At 35.5% G+C, this 24,387-nt stretch overlaps 1 protein-coding gene across 1 annotated transcript in view; it reads left to right on the top strand.

The window, feature by feature from the left end:
• USH2A (usherin) overlaps positions 1 to 24,387 on the top strand; it is an 838,570-nt gene that overhangs the window by 723,580 nt on the left and 90,603 nt on the right. Inside the window, exons 58-60 of the mRNA XM_058275221.2 lie at positions 12,051 to 12,209; positions 13,678 to 13,840; positions 23,966 to 24,320. Of these exons, the coding sequence (XP_058131204.1) occupies positions 12,051 to 12,209; positions 13,678 to 13,840; positions 23,966 to 24,320 (677 nt within the window). The remainder of the gene's footprint in view (positions 1 to 12,050; positions 12,210 to 13,677; positions 13,841 to 23,965; positions 24,321 to 24,387) is intronic.

The raw sequence follows: 24,387 nt of genomic DNA, 5'->3' as shown, positions 1-24,387 counted from the left end.
CTATTTTCTGTTCCTGAATAGTCACAAATATATATTTTAAACAGAAAGAAAACAAACTTGTAATAAGTGGAGGTTGTTTATTTGCTCACATTCAAGAGCTAATTATTTGCCCTATTCCCTTGACATTACAGAATGATTGCACCATAGAACTGAATAATGGGCAAAATGGTCTATCCCACTAGTTCGCAAACCGGAATGAGCCTTAGAATTACCTGGAAGCTTGTGCAAAGAGAGATTTTCAACCCCAAGTTTACTGAGTCAGAATTGCCTGCTTTGGAGTTAAGAATTCTAGATCTGTTTTAAAGATCCCCAGGTGACTTAGATGTGATACCATGGATCACAAAACACCAGGCAAGCCAAGTGCTTAATTAATTCTTTGAAAACATGAATCAAACCAGTTTGTTCTGAATGTCCAATGCCAAAATAGTTAATAAATTAACTGAATTGCTTCAGGTGTAATTTGTTTTGTGATCACCATGAATAGAATGACTTTACACGGGTATGTTGCTGGGACAAAAAAAGTGTATGTGGTTATTTGACAATAGAAAAATTGTCTAGGCAATTAAATGAGTTTTCAGCTTTCAAATTATTGTTTCAATGCTATCTATAGACTAAATTTTAGTACATGTTTAGACAGCCTCCTAGTAAAAAGAGTGATGACTAGAGAATATGTGAAAATATCCAGGGCTAGTGTTGCTGTGGTTCTAACAGCAAATACCATATAAAAACATCCATATAACTTGTTATATATGTAATTTATTAAAGCCTTATTATGTGCTAAACACTTTGATGAGCACTTTCCCTGCCTTACTTCATTTAATTTTCATGAAAACCTTAGGAAACAGGTTTTATTATTATCTTATTAATATTAAGATAAGAAATTTGAATCTCAAAGTAGTAATACACTGCTCAAGGTCACACAGCAGAGCTAGAATTCAAATTCGTATCCACTCTCAGCTATACCTTTTAAGAGCAGTTCCTTCCTGCCTTTGGTCTCACTCTTAAATCCAAATCAAGCTTTTTATTTATTGCCCAAACTCCCTCAAATTTATAATGGAGCAGCTATGCTTTCAAAATAGTAGTACAGAGGGCCAAAAAACAGAGCGGGGATTGGTGAAAACCAAAGGACTCTGGAAAGATATCTTCCTGGGCATTTCAAGACCAGAAAAATTAATTGTGGAAAATGGTGAGCCCCTAAAGGGAAAATATCCACCTGCAATAGTCATCTCCTGAGGCGTAAAGAACTCATAACCAGATATCTTTAACTAGGGGTCCAAAAGTTCAGAAGGAATAAGATATGACTTAGCAAAATCAGATTCCAAGTGCAGGAAGAATTTAATTAGCTAGGGGGAAATAGTTCTCAAATATCTATAAAGAGATTATTTAAAGACTATTTTAAATCCTTGGTAGACATTCTTCTGCTGCCCAGATAAATCCTGGTCCATTGTATCCCCTTATTATTTGATAAATATCAGTAATAATGTTATTAAAACATTACGCTGTAGAAAATCAGGATTTCCACTCTTTTGTGTATCATTTGTACTTCCAAATTAGGTAACAGACAGACACCATATCCTTATAAATATTTGCTGAATTAATGGAGGAACAAGATGGTGAGTATACTTCCAAAATTTATCATATAGGCAAATAGAAATAAATTTTGGACTTTCTTCTGTTAAAAATTCTTCAAATACTTGATTTCCTGTGCAAATCAACTCCTTTTCCCATGCTAACTCAACCTTGTATACACACACACACTCACGGACACAAACACAAATTCCTTCTTTAAAGACAAACATGGAACACATACATATTTTCCAAAGACTTGTCTTGTGGATACATAATATTTCTCACCTACTTCAGGAAAACAAGTATTTGTTTCTAGGTGGAATGGGTCTCACCATTTAGTTGTCCTGTGTGACCTTGGATAAGCTACATAATGTCTCTGAGCTTCATGTTTCTCATTTGTGAAAGAGAATATTAAATATCTACTTTGCATTGTTGCTGTATGAAGTAAACAAGGCAGTGTGCTGGATAGATGCCAGGCATTATTATTCGAATCTGCAGATAATACAAGCCAGCTCAGTTTATTCCTAAATATTCTTTCTAGCCTTTTACAAGCTCAGAGACTTAGTTCTAGGAGTTACATATTCATTTTAAAGAGAGCAAAGGATATATGTGACCTTAATGGGTGAAAAATTAAAGAAAATGAAGAAGCAAATACTTCAAGGAACATAAATGATATACTCAGAATAAGAATGGAGATAGATATCCCTGCTGTTTGGGAATCCAAACATTCAAAATTATTTAAACTCTGATGGTAATAATGAGCCTTCCTAATTTATCAAGGTGATGACTATATTTTGAACTATCTTAGCTCTTAATCATGTTCTAATTAACAATGTCGTTGCATTCAACATGCACTTTCTAAGGATTTTGAGTTATTTAGATTTAATGCATAATATTGAAATACTGATGCTTTTCCTTTCACATTTATCTCTTAGTCCATTAAAGAAAAGAATTGGTAATAATTCTTCTACTGAGAAATCATTTTAATTAATATTTCTTAGGAATATAAATGCTTTTTATTAATCAAGTTTTGATTAGATAGTAGCTAGGCACAATATGGCCTATCTATAGACATTAGACATCTTGGTGTTTAGTAAGCTCATCAACTGCCGCGTATTTAGACTAGATACTATCCACTTAAAGTCAAAATCGGCATTAATCTTTCTAAGGAATTCATTTGCATTAACTGGAATAACAATTGCTTCAGTTTTCTCAACTTGTAAGTCCAATAACCAAGTGACAAGTGGTGTTACATTTCAATAGAAAAATTATTTATAGGTGATATGTGTGAAATTTTATTTTAATAGATTTATTGTTTTTATTGAATTCTAACAGGCATTTTGTTAAGAGAGTAACACCTATCTCATTTAATGCTCATAATAAGTTAAAGTAATAGGTACTATTGTTTTATCCATTTTATTCATGAGAAAAGCCAATTTAGAAATTCTAAGCTATTTTCTCTTGGTTACTCGTCAAGGAAGTGTCTTCCCACCCATGACTCCACATGAGTCTCACTCCAAATTCTATGATCAAAACCACTATGCTATATTTTCCCACTATTTTTAAACCTTAGTGCAGAACTTCTTTCTGTGTTCTACTATGGTTCATTCAAATGCTAAAAAAGAATTTTGCTATAGATAGAGGAAATACAAATGAGGACAGTGTAATACAAAGGCGGTTCATCCAGTAACACAGTAGGGTGATTTTATCTGTAGCTTTATTGGATACAATTTGTCTTTGTATAGATGGATTCATCTATGCTTTAACGTGGAAATGTTTACTGAGCCCCTAAGGTGGCAATGCCAGGCACCATGAGTACCATATGGAGGGATGACTCATAGTCCCTCCTATCCAGGACCTTGCTATTGACAGGGAGAAATAAGATAGCTATTAAACAAAACTATGTAAAATTTCCTTACAATTGGTATAAAGTGTTCTAGAAATTCAAGAGAGGGGGAAATATTTCTTGGGGTCATATGAGAAGAGTTCAACAAATAGAGAAAGGAAGTCATTCTCAACAGGCAGGTTTCACACACTTAGGCATGGGAATGGGGAAAGTGATGACTTTCTTACATTATAGCAAGTATGGTGGATAGTTAGTGTTAATGAGGGATACACTCTGAGATCTTCAAAATTAAACACAGTTGGGAATATTAGTTCAATGAGAGCTACCATGTGAAATCAACTAACTAAGCGATCGTCTGTGCTATTTCCAGTCCCACGGTACACATATTTCAAGCCTGAGCCTAATTAGAAAGTGCCAACTATTTTGGAAGCTCTGGGTCTCTCCTAAATAGTTAAATTCCACAAATATTAAGTCTGGAAGTACCAGGAGGAAATAGGAGATGGACAAGAGATGCCGGGAGACTGGAGGCCTGGGCATAGTGGGCTATTGAGATTTAACTTCATTGAAGAGGACTTCACAAGTCCCAAAGTGCCCGCCAACCATCACCAGCCATTTTGCAACTCACCTTTGCTTCTCGTTGCCATTACACCGTGTTAGTTCAGGCTTCCTAATCTGTCAGGATTATAGCAACAGCCTCCTAATTTAGTGCTACTCTTTGTTATTGGTCTACAACAGGGGTTCTTAAAGGGTCTGTGACCTTGAACTGTAATTCATAAAAACATTTTTCTTGTGGGGACGTGTTGGTGTGGGTGGTTTCCTCCAGGAACCCTCCTCTGAAACTCCAGTTCTATGCCAGGTGCTCCTAAAGTACTTGCCTCTGTTCTCATAGATTTTACTACATTTTATTTTAATTCTCTACATGTCTTTTTCCTCTCTCCTTTTGACTCTAAGCTGCTCAACAGCAAAGACTGGATAATCTTCACTTTGGGTACTGAAAGCACTTGTCAAAATACCTAGTGTCTCATAGCCTCTCAAATCAACCTTCATTGAAATTTGAATGTAGGAATGAAAAATATAAATAAATGAATAAACAACAAAGCTGTGCTAGTCTCACAACATTCCACCCAAGCCTCCATAGTCAGCCCTCCCTTTTATGATATCATCGGCCTCATTTCCACACACCAGACCACACACCTTTACTCTTCTATATTCCTTCACGTCTTAGGAGGTTTGTTCCAACCTAGTTTAGTGCCTTTAAAAGTGGTCAGCAGAATTCTCACCTACTCCTTGCTCCAATTTAAAATCATTGTAATTTATATGTTGAAAAATTACATTTCATTCTATTCAGCATAGTGGGCTAAACATGATGGAAATGCAAAGGAAACAATCCAACTCCTGGCCGGATAACCCTTTGGTCCTTTTGAGGAGGCAGACCACTTAACTATCAAACAAAGCAATAATGATATGTAAATAGAAAAGTGGCCAATAGGAGGAAGAGGGCAATGTGGGGAGAGGGATAGTTTGTCAGAAGAAACAATCATTGAGCTGGATCTTGGAAGACAACTTGAGTGTATTTGGGATGGGGAAACCAGTTCAGTCTCAGGTGAGGGTAAGCTTCAGTATGTTAGATGGTAAGTCAAGCAGTTGGCCTGAAACCATCCGTGTTCATATAAGCAAAGCAAGGCATGAGGAAGCAATGTCTGTTTTCCATTCTGTACCCATGGGACTTTGGTGTGTTCTTGTTCACAGACTCATAGACAGTAAACTTAGACACTAACTGACTAGATGGTCACAATTCACTGTGGCTTGAGGGTGTTTATAAGATGTTTTAAAAATTCTTTCTGATCATCTGAATTCACGTCTCTTCTCTCCCCTCTCTATTACATTATATGGAACATGTGCTTAGCTTCACTTCATACTCTGAATTTTTTAGTTGTTTTCTCCCCTGACAAATCATGGCTCTATCCAATCTGTCAGACAGTCCTAAATTGAAATTCTTTGTCACTCAATCCTGTAACCCCTACTGGGAGCTAGTTCTAAATCTTAATAATCATCGGGTAGAAAAAGTCTCTGCTAAGCTCTCACCTTTGCTGATTCTTGAATTTTTAAACCTCAATTTTGTTTTTGTCCCCATTCAGATCATATTAATTTAAGTTCCAATACACAAATAGGTTTCAGAAAATCTATCAGTTGATCATGATCAGCTGCCAAATTTCTATTAGCCTTCCCTTCACTTGTCAGAATCACAGAACTAGTAGATTGAATATTCACTGAAGTAGTAGAAATCCTGAAAATGAGCCGATTAGGAAGCTCTCAGGTGCAAAGGCCAGAAAGATCTGGGGTCAAATTCTCTTATCAGTTGTGGGACATTGGGCAATTTATTTAACCTTTCTTAGTCTGTTTCATCGGCTTTAAGATGGAGATGATTTGAGAACCTAGAAGATTCACTAAAATTGTCCTTCCATTTAACCAAGTGTTTATTGCACACAGCTCTGGGCTTTGGAGCTCCAGATAAAAGACAAAGCTCCCTGCCTTGCCCTTATGGTACTTATAATGGAACCAGAAAATAAATATCACAAGAAAATTAAGTAGTCCATTAGCTGGCAACAAGTGTTATGGAGAAAAATAAAGAAAAGGAGAGCGGGAAAGTGGTGGGATGATCCTATGGAGAGTGCATGATACAATAGAATTCAATAAATGCTCTTATTTTTATTATCATTTTCATTATTATTACTACAAAAGCCAAATTTTTTCCTCCATCTCCTGCATTTGAGCCAACACCAATTTTCACAATATAGATTACAGAGTGCTGTGGCCTGCAATAAAAATTGGTCAAGTCCTAAGAGCCATTATACATGTATAAACCAGAACCAGTTTGGCCTGATTCCTTTCTCTCTAAATTAAATATCTGTTTAATTTTCAATGAAAACTTACTTTAAAAATTCTTCTGAGAATTGTAGTTTGAACCATATAGATTTGCTCATGTTCTACCATTTCTGACTGACAAAAAAGGCCACTTCTTGTAGTTCTAATTAACACAATTAAAACGCTTCTTCCCCAGTATTAGAGGTAAATGATTTTGGCTGATTAACTCTCCTCTCCTGGGGATCCTTCCCACACAGCCACACACATCACTTTGTTCTATGCACCAGTGCACCCATGTGCACAGACACACACGTAGTCTTCCTTCTCCTCAGCTCTGATAACCCCTCTCACCCCACACCCAACAAAGGTGACACTATATAGTAAATAATGCTATATTATCTCTATATTGATATTTGTTCTGTGTTCGTATTCCATCCAGCGCTATCCTTCCTTCTCCCCACCAGTCCCATTCAAAATTCTAAGATCCTTCACAACCTGGTTGAAGACTCTTCGGTCTGGCGTCTCTTACGAGGTCCGGATCAAAGCAGAGAATCACTCTTCTGTAGATTTGCTTACAACCTTCTCCAGATTTCCAGTTTTTTCCACCTACTGTCAAACCACCTGAGCTAAGGCAAGATATGATGGAGATGTGTGTTTGAAAGAGGCCTATTTCACTTCCACACCCCCCAAAAGGCATAACTAAGATACCCCTACCTACACAGAGGAGAATTTCGGCTGATCTGCTACATACATTGCATTATGCGCAACCAGTGTTTTGAAGCAAATGGGGCTATCAAACTGAATTAATAGTTTTCCTCTTAGAATTGTTCCTGCTTCAGCTCCTAAAAAAAGATTTAAGAAAGGATTATTTGATTGACTTGTCCCATTGTAAAGTATGCACCTGCTGTGAAATGAAACCACTAAGGAAAAAAAAAAGTTGAATAATTTAACTTTTTTATTTGTAAAGATAATCAGGGTTTTTCTGATTACATCTTAACTTCATAAATGTTAAATAACCTATCAGCATCTAGTTGTTGTAAATTATGAAAAGGAGCATTGCAAGGAATATTAACCAACGAAATCCTTGTTCTTTAGTGAACAAGAAAATGTGTTATGGCAGCTTGTCATTGTGCGACTGGTAACTTTGACACCAAATAACAAAACTGCCATTTGCACTTAGGGTAAATTGGTTCACTTGAGCTTCCACTGCTCCTCTTGCTCTGACATAAATTTATGAACTCGGGAACTAACCAAGCTGCATGGCCTCCCAGCTGACTTTAACAAATATGCCCATTTCATTTCATTTAGTCATCAGAATACCAGGGGGCTAGGTAGTTTCAGACTCATTGCAGATGGTGTAGAGTTTCCAGAAACACAGGAGACTTTCGTGTCACAGTCCCATAAATTATGACAGTGGAAGGGGTCCTCTTTCCGAAATGCATGTCAGTGTTTGACACGTTCACAGCTGAAAGGCACGTTTTCTGTTTCAGCACCTCATAGGTATGTGTAAAGGGCATTCCTTCCTATTAACCAAGACACGAAAAATACATTTTCCAGGTTCGCGCTTTGGCTAGCCATGTTTAAGCCTAGCTAAAGATTATGTCTATATTCATAATGTGGTGGAAGCACAGTTTTGTTCTCTCACCCTCAGGGAGTTGAAGGGCTTGAGGCATGCAAGTTGACTCGTAGGGATGAACTGAAGACACACAGTGATGAGTAACCTCAGACTAATTGGAAGAGGACCATTCTAAATTTCTATGAGAACGAATGATAAAATTACTCCTAGGAATGCAACTTGATCATATTCAAGTATACTTAAAAAACTAGGTAACAAAATATTAATACACAGACATTTACCTGAGTGTGTATAACATTTAATTTGTATGAGGATATCACCCTTATGCTGAAGATGGGCTCTTTTTAATGTGAAAAGGAGCGTGGGAAGGCACATGGAAAGAGTGTCATCACTGTTTTTAAGATTCCATTCCATTTCATTTCATTTTTCTTTTGTAAGGGTGTCTGTCTTTTATGAAGCACTTTCTATTTTGCAGGAATGTGCTTAAGGATTTGCATTCATTTTTCTAATTTAGTAGCCGCAACTCTTTAGGAGGTGACTATTCTTACCAGTTCTCAGGTGCAGAGACCAACATTCATAGAGGTTAGGTACTTCACCAGTGGTCACTAAGAACTGAGGGTAGAGGAGGGATTTGGTCTGTCTATTTCCACTCTGTGGTTTGCTTAGTTCATCAAGAGTGGTGGCATATTGTGTGTTTGTAACTTTTCTATCAGATTACCCTGGGAGCAGAGAACACAGAATGAGCATGTAATCCCAGGAGGCCTGGGAAAACAGATTGAGGCAGCCACCACAAGCTTGCAATTTCTTTAAAATCGTCCATTTTATCTTAAAAATTCATGCAAATTTGGTATTCTATTCCAATGTATTTGTCTTCCTCTGAAATATATTAAATAATTTATCATTCAAGGGGAACGTTTTTCTACCAATCTCATTGGCTACAGAGTGATATACTGCTATATTTCGGGATATTAGGTTGGTCTGAAGGAAGTCGACCCCAATAACAGGTTCAATGTCCAGGCCATTCTTTCCTTCTATCTACATTTTGTCTTAAATTTATGGTTACAAATAGCAACCCTTTTTCCCTAGTGCTTTACAGATTATATCAGGGTAGCAATAAGAAGAAATGCCCATAATGTGAGATGGTATGCTCTGACATTCCAGAATATTCTTGATGGGCATTCTAATAAGCATGTCTTCCCGCTGAAAGTCAAATTGCAAACTGAGGGTTTCCCTAATTCACTCTTCAATTGAAGTAACATTCTCCAAAGACATTTTTTAGCCAGGGAAGGGGAGGGTTGATTTTCTTGCTTTTCTTTTTCACCTCTAATATTGAGGTTTTCTTCACCCGTAAATGAACTGAGGTTTTCAAATAATCCCTCTACTCAATGCTCTTCATCCAACACTAAGCTTCATTTTAATTGTAGCAATCTTATTAGGAGCAGTAAAAATATTCTCAGTTTATCTCACTATACCATAAAAAAAAAGAAAAATGAATTGATTTAACATATTTAGGTGTTTAATCTTTGTTATGAAAACTTTTTTTTTTCTTCATGGATTAAAAAACAATATGGAACTGTTACCTGAGACAGAGCAGGAACGTAAAGAGACAGTCGACCTTTCATCCAGTGTCTGGGGAAGATCACTCACCCATGCTGAATTCATTTTAAAGTGAGAGAGCAGAATTGAGTTGTGTTTTGATGACATCATGAGTAGTACTTGTCCAGCACACTGGTTATGTCAGCATAAACTTTTTCTGCTTTTACACAGTTGGTTCCCCACAAGATGACTGTCAAATTAAAACAACTAATCACTCACTACACATACAACTTTCTAGTCTCAGGCTTTTAGGAAGAAAACACCATGCCCAATTTTGGTGAACAGGAAAAAGTGGGATTCTCCTAGGTTCCGTTACTCAGGAAGGAAAATTGTGTGTTTCCCAAATTTTGCTGGTCAAACTGATATTCTGATGTACCATGTTTGTCATTGTCTCTGAATGTATTTTGACATGAATCCTCATATGTTTATGTATTTTTCAGTTTGGGATGTCTAGTGTTCAAAACCTTAAATATCTGCCTATAATTTGTTCCAAAATTGATGATTCTGACTCTTGTATTACTTCTTTCCTCTGTATCTAAACAGTCTCTCAAAACTATCCTTTCACTTTCTCCACCAAATGTCCCAATCCAAGATCCCATTATTAACATAGAACATAAATATAAAACGATATGCTTTAGTATCAGATGGACCTGAGCTCAAGTCCTGATTATCCTATTAATCAATGTGCATTTGGAATGAGATTCAACTTCCCTGAGCCTTAGTTTCCTCATATTAAAAAGAAAACATTAATAATATTTGCCTTACAGAATTGGCATGAGATTTAATCATTCATTCAATCAACCAGCATTTACTGAGCTCCTACTCTGTGCTGAAAGCTAGGCACTGGAACTACGGTACAGAGTAAAACGAAGCCCCTGCCTTTATGAAGTTGATCTTCTAATGGTGGTAAATGTGATAATGTGTGCCATCTGACACAAAGTGAAAGGCAATGAACTGTTCTTCTTTGATTATGCTGCAACACTTGTAATAACTTTCAAACTGGCCTCCCTACCTACAGTCTCTCAAATTTTCAATCCATCGTTTTTCTGCCACCTGTGTAATCTTCCTAAAGTATAGGTGGGATTATGTTAATACCTTCAAAGTCTCCTTATTGCTGATTAGATATAAAACCCAAATTTCTTGAAGAAGGAATTAATAAAGTTTAGTGCTCATTTGAGCTTTACAGTGAAGAAGGAAGTGGTGAAGAATTATTCTAAGGTCCCCAGTTTAGGGAAATGGAAAGATGGAATTATCATGAACTACAAGAGGAAATTCAGGAAAAAGAGCAGTTTGGGGAGTGGAAAATAGAGCTAATTCTGTCTTGAACTTGTTTAGAGATTACGGTCTCTGTGGACTATCCATGTAGAACTATCCAGAATACTCTTGAAAATATGAGTTTGGAATGCAGAAAAAATACAAAGCTGGAGAAAATTTAGGAATTGATAGAAATTTAGTCATTCAAGCTACTGGGACAAATGTAACAGATAGTTTAACTAGAATGTTCCAAATTTAAAATAAAAATTCTCAATCTAGTTTGCCAATTTGAGCATAATCTAGCACCTCTCCAAATGAAACAACTGATTAGCCTTATGACAACGCTCAATATCTCCTCCAGAGCTCTGCTTTTATCCATCCCCCACAAAATCCTAAACTTCTTCGGTTTGTACTAGACCTTCTGCTCCTTAAACATTGGGAAAATATTTATAAAAGCAAAAGCATATTTCCTTCTTTAGATTTAATATCTCATGGATCATTGAGTCCTGCACTGTCTTCACAGTAATGTTGTCTGGAGATTTTATAGTTTCTATAGCAAAGACAAACTTATTTAAATACTGCAAAGGTACCAAGGTAAGTATTTAAATCCACAAGTGTTATAAGCTACCAACACAATGAGAAAATTTAGTGGGAAACACCATTATTGTCCTCCCCCTTAGAAAACTATCTATGATGTTCAAGACCAAATAATTATTTAGTTATATGAATAGATTGTGAAAAGTGTAAAAGGACAAAACCTCCTTTATTTGGAAGCAATAGTAAAAAATGGCAAGTTTAGGACCCAAATCTCAAATGGATTTAGGCCCATATGTCTCATTGAAAGAGGAGACTGCTCTGACTCAGTAATTAATACCCTGGGAATTCTCTAGATAGATTATGATTTGGATATTTTATGGACTGTTATGTCAAGGACCTGTGCCAGTCGGGATACACAGACACTTCTTTACAGAAAAAAAATATTGTACAAGTGAAGCTAGGGTTGTTAGTTTTTTTCCATACTTTAAAAGTAAGCCATTTCTAATTGACATGAATTTTAAAAAATGTAAAACATTGTGCCTTCATTTTTATTTGCTGAAACAGTGTATCTTTAAATAGAACTGCTATATTTCATATTTATTGAAAATGGGTGATCAGAATATGCATTCTAATATTTTCCATCTTATTTTTTGGGCAGTTTATAATTACTATACTAAGCAACAATCAGTCTTTTAGAGATTAAATTTTCAGTATATATTGTTCCTAAAGGCCAAACATTTCTTGACCATCTGTATAGCATATATGTATGGTTTTAGTTGCTTTTTTTGCTTCTTTGTCCCTCTAAAGGCATCTTCAGCCCCCAAATCCCTGTGGAGTACAATGTCTTACTCAGTACTGGAAGTGTCGCTCCTCTGACCTTCCTCACAGGTCACCATGACTCCATCCTGTTGGAAAATTTGACTCCATTCACACAGTATGAAATAAGGATACAAGCCTGTCAAAATGGTGAGTCTTTCAGAATTTGGCCTAGGCCAAAAACATGTTTCATAAAAGAGAAAATTTTCATTTAAAAGAAACAGAGTCTCACCTCAAATAGAAAGGGTAACATTTCATTTCTTATTTGTAGTAGACTGTTTACCCAGAAAAAATCAGAGTCTGGCTTGAGTGAAGCATTATGCATTTCTGCACATTAATTCATGAATATTTAAATACGTTAAAATGTTGGTTTTACAAAGCCTTGTTTTATAAGACTTTAAAAGAAAAACACCTAGCTTACATAAAGGAGTCATTGGTAGTGTAAAACAAAACAGCTAATACAAAAATTGCCTGGAAAATGTATTCACCTTGATTTTATTTAAATTTTATTCAGGAGAGGGGAGAGAGGAGTTATTTAGAAGTTGGGTTATACCCAAATCTTACACATTTTACAGAGTTTACCTGAACCCTATCTTATGTGCATAAACTGTCACCTTGAGTTTCATGGCTTAGGCTAGTGATCAGTGAAATCATCTTCCATCTGTTTTGTCTTAAGACAGTTTCTTCATCCCGTTCATCCCCCCAAATGGTAATTGCTTAAATGTAAACTATGAATTAGAAGGGAAGCGCAGAAAATCAGGAGAGCTACATGTTCATTATTTTATTTATCTCCATTTCACATTAAATTCATTTGTGCATAGATAGATGGATATGGATACTATTGTATATCTGTATGTCTATATATGATAATACAATATTGAGTACTCAGTTGCTAAGACAAGAAAAGGCATAACTCATATCAGTGTACAAAACATGTTACTTAATTGCAGACTAAAAGGAATTACCAGTCTTATACTCAACATGTAGCTGAGCTCCTGTCTGTCCATGCTCTTAGGAACTTCTGTTTCCAAATGAATCCTAGTTTCCATAGAAATGAATCCTAGTTTCCTAGGCTTCATCTCAAAACTTAAGAGTCAGTTTGCCCTGATCAGCCTTCAGCTGCTCAACATGGACATAGCTTTAAATTAATGTTGCCTTGATTTAAATGCAGTCAACTTCTTCCTCTCCATATCCTAGGAACTGTCCAATGGAAGTACAATATCCTTCATAATAATGGTTTAATTCCTGTGAGAACGGTTGTGTGTGTGTGACATTAATAGGAGCTTACAAGATGTGTAGGTCATACACACTTGTGAAATTTAAACACATTTTCACTTTCTGGCTAGAAAGACTACAGTAAATTAGAGAAATCGCAGTTCAGACAAGCATATGCTTTATTGTCAAAGCCTGTGTAAATATGTGGTTAATTAGTAGATTTTCTAAAAATGATTCCCATTTAATTGTTCATGTCCTGTAAAGCTGTAAAGTACTAGTCCAGAATATATATACACGTATGTATACAGAAGGACAGATAAATTGATTTTCATGATTTCCTTAACTCTCTATATAACTCTTTTCCCTACTTTGCAAATGACTAAAATCATTGATTTTTTTCTAGGAGGTTGTGGAGTTAGCAGGAGGATATTTGCTAAAACATCTGAAGCAGCCCCAATGGATCTTAATTCCCCTGTTCTTAAGGTACTTGGATCAACATGCATAGAGGTTAAATGGATGCCACCTAAAAAACCAAATGGAGTCATCATCAACTACATTATTCACAGGTAAGATTGACTGTTACTACTCTAATTATTTAAGAATGTGAAATATTGCAGACCTGTAGAATCAACCACATTTTCTATTTCCATACTGTAATAGTGGAATTCATGTTTTTTGGAGCACCCACTAGAGACTAAGGCTGGGAACTTTTACATGTGATCTTAGTGGGGGGAAGCCCATAAGTACCATGTAACATTTATTGCTTGAGATCTGTTTGAAAGATTAGACATCATAGCTTAGCCCATATAACCCTTACAATCAAGTGTAGAGCAATCCTCTAGAAACTCAATAACCAAAAGAACATAGCATTGCAGAGGTAAACCCAGTTCTGGGATGAGAATTCTAATATTTCCTTTCACTTATTATGAGAAGTTGAATAAGTTTCTTATTCTCAAAAGATGTTGCTTTTCATATGCAGAAATTGGGACTCAACTCTACAGTTGCCATCTGTTTTGAGTCTCCATCCAGCTGGATGGATGGTGTTAATGCAGCTTATTTATACCATCATATGCATAATTTATTAAGTTTATCCACATAAAAAGAAGAAAAAAAGGAAAAGGGGAGAAGGGAAGGGGGAAGGTAGAAGGAAGAAAGCAGGAGAGAGAGAGGGAATGAGAGAGAGAGAAAGAGAAAGAAATAAGAGGGAAGGGAAAAGTAAAACACAGAATCAAGGAGGACAGAGCCTGTCAGCTGAGAGCTTGTGAAGACAGAATACACTGGCAGATAGAAAGGATTTGCAGATAGAAAACCCCATTCCAAAAGCAATGTATTTCCATTTGGTATACACAGCACAACACATTTTTCTCTAAGATCCTCATCCTCTACTTCAACGCCCTTTGTTAGTCTCCCCTGAGCAGCCTCACGGCTTCCCTTTTCTGGTCCTACCCCTTGAACACATAGTGAAACTTAGTTTAGATTCTTCTTTTAACTTTAAATATTGAGATCCTTTCATTCAGATCAGTCTTTAAGGATGAGTTAAGAGTTGGTGGGAAAATCATGAAAGTAGAAAGCATTATTGCATTTCTGATATGTAAGTGGCATTTCCAAAAGTGAGCAAGCCAAATTTCTTCTTGGCAAACATTAATTTGAAGGATAATATTTCTGATTCAAATATACATGAACATATAAAAATGGCTAATGTGAATTTACATTTTACGCTAAGCACATTAGCATAGGCTCTAGAATGCCCATCCTCTTGAAACAGTTTTCTTTCATCTACTTTATGCTAATTGTATGAGAAAAGCACATCAAATTCCTACTCTGAATAAAGGGAAATAAAGTATCTGTTATAGGCCAGGACATGGCCTCACTCTGTTGGTTTTGTAAATAAAGCTCGTGATCACAGTGACTATTCCATGGCAGCTATAGAAAGGAAAACAGGAAATATAATGCAGAAAGCCTGCTTCAATGAAAACTACTGTAAATTGAATTTGACAGCATTTGATGGCATTTGATTATTCTAGTCACAGCCAAACAATGATATAAAGAGTAATATGAAACAGAATGTGTTACTGCCTAGCAGACTCAAAAGCAATAAACCTTCCTCCAATGTGACACAATCACTTCACAATCATAATTGTAGCCTGTTTGATACCTCTGAGTACAGCAGAAGGCCACTGACTGACATAGATACATTTTGTTTTTTATTTAAAGTGAAATGAAAATGGCGCACTGGGGCTCCAGATACAATCGTTATATTCACCTACATAGGCATGAATCACTTGGCAGTTATTTCAGTTGAAGTTTAAATGTGCTTAGACAACAACAATATCAAATTTTTCTTAGATAGCTGCAAAAAAAAAATCAGAAATTTGTAAGGGCAGAAATGGAATATAGACACATAGTTCTTTTTCATTCTGGGACTACATAGAGCCCCTTGTATACTTACAGTCACAAGCCTGCTGTATTTCTGGGGAGGTTATGGCATGTAATTTCTCCTTCATCATTTGCCTCCTCTTTCTTCTATCACCACCAATGGAAATACATTTAGCTCACACCGGTGTGTTTCGTGTTTGGCTTATGCAGATATTTTCATTAAATTGTAGAGAGCCTACTTGCCAATCTTATTTGGAAAATGCTTGTCACTGTGCTCTTACCAATCCATCAAATAATTTCCCCTTGGTCATTCTCTTCTATTGTTTAAATACTGACCCCAGTTACCATCCTATTAAAAAGCATCTGCCTTCATAAGGAAATAAGATGTTTATGATTTTTTAAACTCTTGTAAGGGCAAGACTATAAATATGATTGCTTCTGTTTAGGTTACCTACTCATTAGATATTTCAATAAGGCTCTTTTGTTGATTACATGTGAGGCACAAAAGAGAAGATTTCCTACAAAGTTTTTAAAAAATAGTAAATCAAGTTTACCAAGATGCCAGGGATCATACTTATGTTAATTGTTTTGCAACCTGTTTATTGACACAGTATAGACAAAGCCATATTGGGCTCTCGCTTTCTCCTCATAGTGATTTTGATTTGTATACTATTCCTCAGCATTCCCTACATATTACTTTTTCTTATTTTTGGAAATGACCTGTAACTTTGTAAATGGCAGAGTCTCATCATTTCCATCTAAAAATATCCACTGAACCCTTTCAAAATACTTAATAAAATGGTCTCCACCATTAGAAGCTTTCATTTTGACAAAAAATTGCAAGGGGTTTATTATTTTCATAAGCTGTCTCTTAAATAAACAGATTTGATCAACTTGTAATAAAAGATAAAAATATGCATAAAACACTATTTAAGAACCTTAAAAACAGAACATACGATGGACCTTCCTTCTCAGTGTTCAATAAGGTTTTGAAGGATAGAATCTGAGGTGGTTCTGGAGTGTGAATGATGTAGAAGATTTTTTTTTTTTTTTATTCCAAGCAGGGAACTGCCAGTGATAATTTTCAAGAATGGATAATTAAGTTAATGGAGTAAATTAAGAAAAAGGGTGCTTCAAAATAAGGTCAGAGGAATTTTGGTGGAATACAATTTGTGTTGTGTAGAAAGATAGATATAGATGTGGATATAGACACACATACAAATGTGTAAAACCTACTCAGGGAGATACAAAGATGTGTGAGACTTCAGCCCTACTCCCAATGATCTCCATTACAGTAGGAGATATAAGACAAGAAGAAAAAATGTCATATGCAAGAAGTGTAAATATTTTCCAGAATAGTCCTGGAATATTCATAGAAAACTTCTTGAAGTCAATGGCCTTTGGACCAGGCCTTGCAAAATAAAAATTTAATGGCAATTTAAATAGTTTCAAAAATTACATTAAAAAAAAAGTTTTTAACAGTTCTTCTCCATGGCATACATCAATAAAATTAACCACTGCTAATTTCAATATATATTAGCATAATATTGTGTCTTTATATGTTTTCTTTACATAAAATATATCATATTATCCCCTAATTTTCATACTGTCCTGCAATTTGGGGTGAGCATTTGTTAATTTCTTTTAATGGCTCATTTCTTTTGACCCAAAAATGTTTTTTTCTATGGATGTGTATCATATATTATTTAGCCAGTTTTCTGCTGATGGCCAAATTGGTTATCTCCAAGTTTTCAATACAACAATGATTCTCTAGTAAACATCTTCACAATGAATAAATAAATGGAAGTTAAATTGTGGAAGTAGAATTTCTGGGTCAAAATTTTGTGCGGATTGCTAAATTGTCTTCCAAAAACAGTATATAAGAATTCTTGATTCTGAAAACTCCAAACAATACTGCATTTTATTATCAAACTTTGCCAACTCATTACGGCATCTTATTATTGTTTTAATAAAAATTGTTTCATGATACATTAAGTTGATCATCTTATTAAATATTTACTTGCTATCTATATATGTATATATGTGTGTATGTATAAATAGATATAATATATAATATACCCATAGATCATTTTCTATTGTATTATTTCTTGTTAATTTTCCTGTGCTCATTGTACATTATGGAAATTATCCTTTCAGTGATCATATTAAAAATAATGCATCATTTATTTCTTTCAGCACTTTTGTGGCTTTATTCTTTATGTCTAAATGTGGAATTTATTTTGATATAAGGAATGAGATTTTTTAAAATCCAGGATTTCACTTTTTAAAAACTATTCAGTTTTTTAACATCATTTTGTAATTCACTCAATTGAAATGCCACCCATATGTCATCTCATCTATTTTGCAAATTTGTTTTATGTTTCATTTGTGGCAAATAGGAATTAACAGGCAAAGCCTGGTGGGGAAGACATCACAAGTGAATAAAATTAGTAGAATAAGCAAAATCCTGAAGTCACGGGGCTCAAGTGGTATTCAGGTTTTGCTGGAGATGTTAGTATCTGTAGGGGAAATTTAGAGGATCAGCTTGGGAGCAGATGATGAAAGACTTTAAATACTAGGCTAAGGAGTTTAGGTTTTTAATCAAGAGGCAATGTGAGGTGTTGAAGGTTTTCAGGCAAAGCATAGAAGCAATGTGCTATGTAGAAAAATCATGAGATTTGTAATGGGAAGACATGAATTCCAGGTCCTGGCTCTGCCTCTCAGTTTTGTGACCATTGGCAAGTAACCTATGTTCCCTAAGCTTTAATTTTTATGAAAAGTTAGATTAGTAAACTTAGAAGATAATTAGCCTTCCAGAATTTTGTAAGAATTACATAAAATAGTATATGTGAAAGTAGTGTGTTAAACCTAAATCTTGATCTAAGTAGGCAGTTATCCTAGGCATGCTGTCCAAAGCTGTGCTTCAGAAAGACAAACCTGGCAGTTGTAGGTGTTTGTTTTAGGACAAGTGAAGAGGCTCTTGATAATAAAAGAAGCAGGTTGCCAAATAATGTATCTATTACAATTCTGTTTTTCTTTAAATATTGAGTATGTATGTTTTATATATATATGTGCATGAAAAAAATGTCTGAAATGTTAAACTCCAGAAAGTGTTAACAGTTCTTATTTCTGAGTGATTATGAATGACTTTTTAAAATGCTTCTGTTTTTGTTCATCTGTATTTTCTAATTATTTTCCACAATGAATATATAATATTGTAAAGACAATATATTAAATGCAATGAGTCCAAATGCAAACCTAGCAGCACCCTTTACTTCTTTATGATTTTACTATTGCTCTTTTTCTGTAAATGTCATTCTTACTTTTTTTTTGTAACAACCAAGGTCTGTTCAGGGAAGAGAAAACACACCAGTTATTTTAACAGTGAACATTTAACATAAGTAGTTGGTAATTAGTTATGATTTGTTAATTCGGTAACTAAGAGAATAAAAAGAGAACTCTAAATATCATAAATGTGACAACTGCAAGAAGCACTATCACCTTCGTGGCCCAAGGAACAAACGGAAACCACTGAAATTATTAAAACACAGGGCTGGGACCCATACATCCAAGGAGGGTTTGCCAGCCAGCTGGTGCAAATGTCTGTGAGGGTGATATGAAGCTGGTTTGTTGGAAAAATTGCAAACTGGAATATTTGCTCCTAAATGGGGATAGATCTGCTACTTCCAAGGTGAAGAATCCTTGCTGGGAGATGCTCACTTAAAGAATAAAAAGAAAACAAATAGTAAGGAGCAGTTCCCCTTTCCTTCTTTAGCTTTCTGTTCTCCCTATTGTGCCTGCTATTGACAGATTCCCACATAGGGTCAGCTGGTAAAGTGGAAATGAGGTTTCTAGATCCCACTTCCACAAAGCAGAACATAGAAAGGTAGGTTTAAAGCTGAGAGACAATTACATAATATAGGAACATTTTTTCATTAACCAGGTTTCAGGAATCCATGACTCTTCTTTTCAACCAGTCAGTTACCCAACCTTTGCTTCAGAAATTATACATCATGTAATACAGAGTACCATGCTTCGCTAGGTGCTGGGAAGATATAGATGAGCAAGAAGTTGCCTTCAGGGAACTTGTAGTATAGTGTAAGAAAGAAAAAAGGAAAACACATGAAATAATGTAAAAAGTAAATCAATAAAGAAGAGTTAACACATAGGAACATTTAACTGAAAGAAAAATAAAGGAAAGGCTTTCTGGAGAAAGTCATTTGGGGTACAATTTTAAATAATGAATTGAAGATAGTCTAAAGAAAGGAGGAAAAAAGGACTAAAGATGGGAACAGACATTTGAAATGACATAGGCAGAACAGAATTAACAGATGTCAAAGTGGTGGAAGCCTAGACTATCATGGAATATTAGGGTTCAACAGGCAAGGATTTGGTTATAAATAGAACATTAAATGGGAACAGAAATCATCGGTGAATCTGAAGTAGCAAGCACAGGCCAATTTAATGGGCAAATCACTAGTTTTAAATAGGATTAAGCATTAAAATTTTTGACAGGACGAAGTCTTAATGGTTTTGGAAGATCTTTGATATCTCTTTCTCTCCAACACCAGAGCACCCAATCACTCCACAAAGATTGAAAATCAACCTCTTCAATGCATGTTACAAATCAACTCTGTTTCCATTTCCACTACCCTCAAGGTAGTTTGGGATCCACATTTATTCCCATGTGGACTAAGATGATCTCTTCATTGTGTGATTACTTGTTCAATGCAGCAGGTATTAGATAACTGCCAAATCTGTCTTCCTAAACATGGCTTTGAACACTGTCTGTATGGGGGATAACTTCATTTGTAACACACATGACATTTTACTCAGTGCTTTTCCATATGCATTATTTGATATAATTCTTAGAAAATTCTGGGAAGTTTACTATACTTTTTAAGATTATTGACTCCAGTTTACAAAATGAAATGGAAACTAAGGAATATAGGTGAATTTGCCCAATGTCATTTAACTAGTAAGTGGTAAATTCAGTCCCTGGAACCTATTTCCTTTGACTACAGGTATTTCTTTCAGACTGCTTTTTTAATAAATATAGAAGTATTCTTAATATTCCTCATGGATTGGGGGTTGCAGTTTTATAATCTTAAAATTGTTAGGGGAAATTAATTGGGTTATAGAATTTTGTTTTAATTACTTTTAAAGATAAGTACTAGGAGTTACCAGGAGGGTGAAGAAATAAACTCTCCAAAAGATTATAAACTACATTGAGAAAATATAGAGTGTGAATGCCTTTATATGCATAGTTCCTAGTTATAATACTTCTTATTTATCTTTCTTGTTAGTGTTAGGCAACATTAAATTAACTCTAGTAGGGAAAAGGCATTACTGAACTATCTCCACAATGAGCTTAAGCAAAGAATAACTATTTGGCTATTTGGAGGAAACTATAAATGTGATTTCCCTAATACTGAATGTTCAGGAGGAAACATGTCCAGTTAGGTGAACAGTTGAATCCTAAATCTTAAGTAGATTTGAAATAATTGTGGCCTAATCAACCACTTCAGCTGAAAGTTTATTCAGACATAAAGATATTCTGATTTTAGCACTGCAGACGGAACATTTCCCTCCACATAATTTTACTTCATCAAATATTAAATAGTGATAAGAAAGACTTAACTACACTGCATCCTTTAGTTTTTTTGGTGGATAAACTTGAGACTAGAATTACACTTAACCTTTTAAATAGTGTAAATTTTTAAAATTCACACCTTCAGGCAATTTTTTACAGAATGTCAGTTTTATGAAAATGACTACACCTCAATTTGGGAATTCATGAGAGTGAAATAAAAATTAATTCAATCTCCATAGAAAGATTGAAGCCAGGTAAAATAGGAATTTTATTCTCCATATAAGTTCATATGTTTGCTTGCTGTATTATGTTCCTAGCAAACACCTTTTTTAAAAAATCATTGAGTGGAGTCCTTGGCTGTGAGCCCTGAGGTTCTCATTAGAATGGATCCCTCCCAATGACACACCTGGTACCTGATATCTGCAGCAAGTACAAAGGCCAAACCCGGCAAACCTACACTGAGTGCAGAATCTGGCCCACGCATGGTAGCGAGTAATAATGAGGTGGGTTGCCGAACCATAATTGCAGGTCACTGAGAGATATCTGTGAAGCCTCTATCGCCTCCAGCAGGAGCTCGTCATTGCTCATAGTTAGGTCATAATGATTTATCAACTTGGGAATCATCAAAGTCCCAAAGCCAAAGATTTTAAATACCCTGCCTTTTTGTGAAAGATAGTGTCATTTACCTTGTCTTAATAACCCTTTACATTTTGATGGAGCTAGTTAATCTGATATGGCAGCGTGAACATCCCAGCATTTGAAGAGTGTGCTAATTAAATACTCCTAACAGCCTGGAAACTCTTGCAGTATTCATCAGTCTCATCTCAACTAGAGTGTAAGCCACGGGAGAAGGGGATCCATTGCTTGGTAACATTCTTCCCCAACCTAGTATATGACCCCAGTAAGAAACAAGAGTTGATAGTGATGAGGCAAAGATGCAGAGAAACTGTGAAGTTATACACCTCTTAGCCATTCATTCAAAAAAAGTTTTGAACAAAACTTTGAAAATTTTGGGCTCAGATGCTGTGCATAAGGAAATAAACCAACCACAACTGTTAAAGGACTTGCCCTTTTGGTTAGGTCTACATCTAGATGAGCAAAAAACTGTTACAAATCACATTTACAGATGTTTGGGGCCATCTAAACAACTAGCCATTTCTTTTATTTACATATCTAATGCTCTATATATTCAGTACCAAAACTGGGCCCTAGTTTTAATATTAATAAAATCTAAAGATGGGGCTAAACAGTCCCTTTCTCAGGCAGTTGAAAGGACTTTTGGAGATATTCTGTATTTTACTAGGTTTGGGAAAAAACATCTTAAAGGAATGTGACATTTGCCTTTTCAAGGTCTTTAATGCGAAATTCTATTATAGGACTTATCATGCTATTTGCATTAATTTGCATATAGCGGTGCTGTCTTTTCTGCTCAGCTATGGGCTTTTTAGGGTGAGGAGTGGCTTTGTCTTGGTTCTCCTGATCCTGGTACAAGATTAGGTATATAATAAGTACTCAATAAGGGTTTGTTGATGAATACAAGACAGAGTGGTCCTTACTTTGAAGGACTATGATTTAGTTATAATAGAAGAAAAATGCAAGTGTAGGGAAATGTGGAAAATAAATTTAAATCACTTTTAAACATCCTGGAAACAAGTGCAAAATGACATTTTGCTTGATCAATGTGAATGTGGACCTAGGTCTTCTCTCCTTAGTTCCTTATTTTCTGGAAGGCTAGCTTGAACTTGTTTACTTGGCAAGCTCATGATTCTAGGAGTAGCAAAAGGTCCAGCTTCAATGCACAAAAACTTTTCAACTCTCTGCATTTATCAGATTTTCTACTGTCCCATTAGTTCAGAAAAAAGGACCCCTTTGCCAGTCACGTGAAAACCACAGACCCCGTACAAAGTCCATACTATACTGTGTATTATTTAATAAATATATTACACCTGCACCATGTCCCCACAAGAATTTTTTTTTATTTTAATTCAAGCTCACAGACCCCTTGTTAAGAAACCCTGCACTAGTCAAAGACAGTCATATGACTAAGCCCTCAGTGAGGGTGTAACCATATTAGCAAAAGGCACGGATACAGAGAGACTTAAACAAATTGAGCCACTTACTACAATCTGCCCAATATGTAAGCTTCTAATAATATCAGTTCCTAATACTTGTATAAAGTGTGATTCCAGTTGTGCAAAAAAATAAAACATATATAACTGCACATGCACACATAAAAGATATAGACAAAGATTTAGAAATATATGATTATTATTTAATAGGGCCCATCTATATACTTCTTTATTGTAAATTTCTAAATAACGTTTGTTTCTATGCATTGCCTAGGAATTATTTTCCTTTTTTTTTTTAAAGAATCAAGGTCTGGAAGGTAATACAACAAAATGTGATTAAAGGTGATTTTGCTTCACTTTTAAATTTTTTTATTTCTTCAGTATTTTCTATGTTTTCTATGAAGTATATGTATTCCTTTATGAATAACATGTGTATATATACACACATATATATATATGCTGCCTTTTAAAATATACTGAGTTGGGATCTGGTGGACCCTGCCATCTGGCCTTCCTTCATCAGAACACCAGTAAGGGACAGTTGAAGAGTTGAGTTGATAAGAGCTTCTTCTAAAAAGCAATTTCTTACTGCATATGAAATTTTGCTTTGAAGTGCGCAGCTGTCACTGGTTGCCTTCTTGGTTTCCTTTCAGACGTCCCGCTGGCATTAAAGAGAAGTCTCTTTTATTTGTCTGGTCAGAAGGAGCCCTTGAATTTACGGATGCTTCCGATACTCTGAGGCCTTTCACACTCTATGAATACCGGGTCAGAGCCCTTAACTCCAGGGGCTCAGTGGAGAGTCTCTGGGCATCGGCGCGGACCCTGGAAGCCCCACCTCAGGACTTGCCAGCTCCTTGGGCTCAAGCCACCAGCTCTCATTCAGTTCTGCTGAACTGGATGAGGCCAGAATCTCCCAATGGCATTATTTCCCAGTACCATGTGATCTACCAAGAGAGACCAAGTGATCCAACATTTACCATCTCTACTGTGCATGCTTTCACGGTGATGGTAAGAATTTAGAAAAGAGTAACTGCTATTGATATGATTTGTTAATGTGTTGAAATTCATTTCCTTG

This window comes from Dasypus novemcinctus, chromosome 13 (assembly GCF_030445035.2).
Source record: "Dasypus novemcinctus isolate mDasNov1 chromosome 13, mDasNov1.1.hap2, whole genome shotgun sequence".
Classification (NCBI taxonomy): domain Eukaryota; kingdom Metazoa; phylum Chordata; class Mammalia; order Cingulata; family Dasypodidae; genus Dasypus; species Dasypus novemcinctus.
Note: the sequence above shows the minus strand (reverse complement) of the source record. Positions and strands in the feature narration are given on the sequence as shown.